Below are 2,646 nucleotides of genomic sequence, written 5' to 3' on the forward strand. Positions count from 1 at the left end.
GTGTAATACCTCGAGCGTCAGCAGCAGCGCCATCGAGCCGCAGCCGCCGTAAAAGATGTCGTTGGTTGGCGCGCCATACCCGATCGTCATCTACGAAAAAGTCGTGCGGGCGCCGAGGATCGAAGCGACGCCGTACGATGGTTTCGACCGAGAAGATGTAGGCCTCCATGAGCGTCGAGACGCCGACGTTGCACACTTCGTCCGTCAACGAGACGTGGCGATAGGCCACCGCGAAGACGAAGATGACCAGGGCGTACTGCTCGACGTGCTCAGCGCGAATACGATGGCACGGCGACGACGTACCGTCAGGAAGATGCCGCAGATGATGCGATCCGTGCGCGTGTTGATGACCGTGTGGAAGAGGTCGTCCCAGTAGATCTTGCGCCAGTTTCCACCCGTGCGCTGGATGCTAATAAACGCAAATGTCAGACCACGAGATGGAGAAGAGACCGACTTGTAGATGCCTTGGGTCGCGTAGCTGGGGCGGCCGGCCGCGCGGAAGACACCGCCGCGGTCGATTAGGCGCGGCTGCGTTGACGCATACGATTTCGTCTGGATCGACCCTTGCAAGAGCGTCGTCGATGGGTCCATGACAAGGTAAAAGGGCAACTGGGATCTTGACGGAACTCGCCGTCTCGGATTGGCTCCTCGCCGTTTATCCGGATGGGATGGGAAAGGCGTGTGCCTCGGTATGTGTTGACTTCAACCAACCGACTCTGAGATGCAGAGGGAAGCTTCGGCGTCCTTGACTGGCTGCTGCGTACCAGCATTTTCAGTTGGCGAAAAGATGACTCCGAATTGCATGCTACAGGGAAAAGGCTGCAGCGCCACCACCAGAATGTGCTTGCCGGGATGTGGCGCGAAACCGGTCGCCTCAGTTCGAAGACCAGATTCATTCCTCACACTAGCTCGTCTTGGGTGATTAAGTAGTTCATGAATATGCAACGACGAGACCTTGCAAATGCGCGGTCAAATCGCACAGCAATGTCGGTGTTGGTTGGGAGAGTGATTGACCCAACCGCCCACAGCCAGCCCACGTGAACCGAGCGCGAGACAAGAACAGATACAACGCGCTGGTAGGCTGTGGCAGCCGCAGTACGACAACGCTCGTTTATTGACAGGCATTGCTTTTCACGCGTACGACTGCAGCACTCGTGCTGTCCCTGCGATCGAGCAAAGGAGCGCGTCCGAACCACGCAGCTGCCGTGGAGCCGAGGCAGGTGAAGTGGACTGTATTTACGTCGCACGTGTTTGTATGTGGTTCAAATGCGTGGAATTCGGCACCAGCACTTGGTCGTCGGGAGTGAGCTGCGTCCAAAGCGTAACGTGATGGCGTAATGAGATAGGTACTAGTAAGGTCCTGATGCCACACTTGAACTGCGCCGTGACCCCGCCGCTTCGCCGCAAGTGCGTCGCCATGACGTGGCACCGCCACAGACCGTTCTCGATCGCAGTCGCAACCGACACATAGAGTAACCGACCGCGAGGAAAGGGCCATGCGCCGACGGTTCGCCGATGTCCTTGGCATCGGGTACCTCGTTGTCTCCATGGGACTCAGCTGCTATTCTCTCTACCTCTTTGCCCCGTACATGGCCAACGACTTTTTCTGGCGCGACTTTGACGCGACCACCGTCTCGACAGCGCTCGCAGCAGCCTTTCGCACGCAGCTTTTGGGCAATGCGTCGCGTCATAGCTTCGACTTGATGGCCTTTGAGAATGGAGTGCCGCTAGCTCAGTACGACGCGCGCGGAAATACCCGCGTCTTCACGCGCATGCTCCTGTACGACAAGCTGACGACAGTGCAAGATGGGATCAACGGCCTTCGCCGCCTCGAGACGAGACTCGTGACGAACCTCATGACGGCGTACTGCTGGGTCGACTTGCAGCAGCGCTGGGCGCTCGCGCACTCGGCGGCGCGGCAAGAGCGCTGCGTAGCTCGGTACACCGCCAATGGCGCCGTGTACCTCGAAGCGACGCTACGCAACATCCAGCTCCGCGACTGGCTCGACTTGAACGGCGCGCGATTCAACTTTGCGATTGCCGACGCTGTGGCGGCCAGTATCGATGGCCAGCGCTGGCTGTCGTCACTGATGGCCCACGAGTGGGTTTCGGTGCCTGACGAGGTCGATCTCTGGGCGTCATTTCATGTGACCCGCTACGAGCTGCAGTACGCCAACCGTGTCGCCACAGGCATTCAAGATACCGTTGACGTGACCAACGCCATGGGTCAAGTTCGGTCGCTCGTCATAGGGTCGTCACCCACCAGGGCACGAGAGGCAGGGTGGACGACCGGCAACCTGGTCGGCACCTTTGAGTACGATCTCCAGGCGCTCGGCCACAACCAGAGCCTCGTGCGCAATGCAACGACGTTTTTTGGATCCAGCGATCCACTGCTCCTTGTGGAATTCAACTACGGTGTCCCGACCCCGTACGAGGTGCTGGTACTAGAAGACGCTCTCGGGCCGTTCTCCAACACTGATTTACGCTGGCTGTCACCGCCAGTATCGCTCGTCACAGCTGTCCAACGCTTCCGAACTGCCGTCCTAACCGCCATGCGAGCCAAGAATGCATCAACTGCCATCTTGGCTTTGGCACCAATGGTATTGACACCGACGCCAGCCATTTGGAGCGACCCGTCGAGCGTCT

At 58.9% G+C, this 2,646-nt stretch overlaps 2 protein-coding genes across 2 annotated transcripts in view; one reads left to right on the plus strand and one right to left on the minus strand.

Moving 5' to 3' along the window:
- SPRG_18926 (hypothetical protein) overlaps window positions 1-591 on the minus strand; it is a gene marked incomplete at both ends in the record, with an annotated part of 1,624 nt that extends 1,033 nt beyond the window's left edge. Inside the window, 4 exons of the mRNA XM_012339414.1 lie at window positions 10-90; window positions 137-256; window positions 304-409; window positions 455-591. Of these exons, the coding sequence (XP_012194804.1) occupies window positions 10-90; window positions 137-256; window positions 304-409; window positions 455-591 (444 nt within the window). The remainder of the gene's footprint in view (window positions 1-9; window positions 91-136; window positions 257-303; window positions 410-454) is intronic.
- A 905-nt stretch (window positions 592-1,496) lies between these two features.
- On the plus strand, window positions 1,497-2,547 carry SPRG_00618 (hypothetical protein; the record flags this gene model as incomplete). Its single annotated transcript, XM_012338842.1, has 2 exons — window positions 1,497-2,441; window positions 2,503-2,547. The coding sequence occupies 2 exons, from the start codon at window positions 1,497-1,499 to the stop codon at window positions 2,545-2,547; spliced, it is 990 nt and encodes a 329-aa protein (XP_012194232.1).
- Window positions 2,548-2,646: the final 99 nt, after the last annotated feature.

The sequence above is a fragment of the Saprolegnia parasitica genome (genome assembly GCF_000151545.1).
Source record: "Saprolegnia parasitica CBS 223.65 unplaced genomic scaffold supercont2.2, whole genome shotgun sequence".
Taxonomy (NCBI): domain Eukaryota; phylum Oomycota; class Saprolegniomycetes; order Saprolegniales; family Saprolegniaceae; genus Saprolegnia; species Saprolegnia parasitica.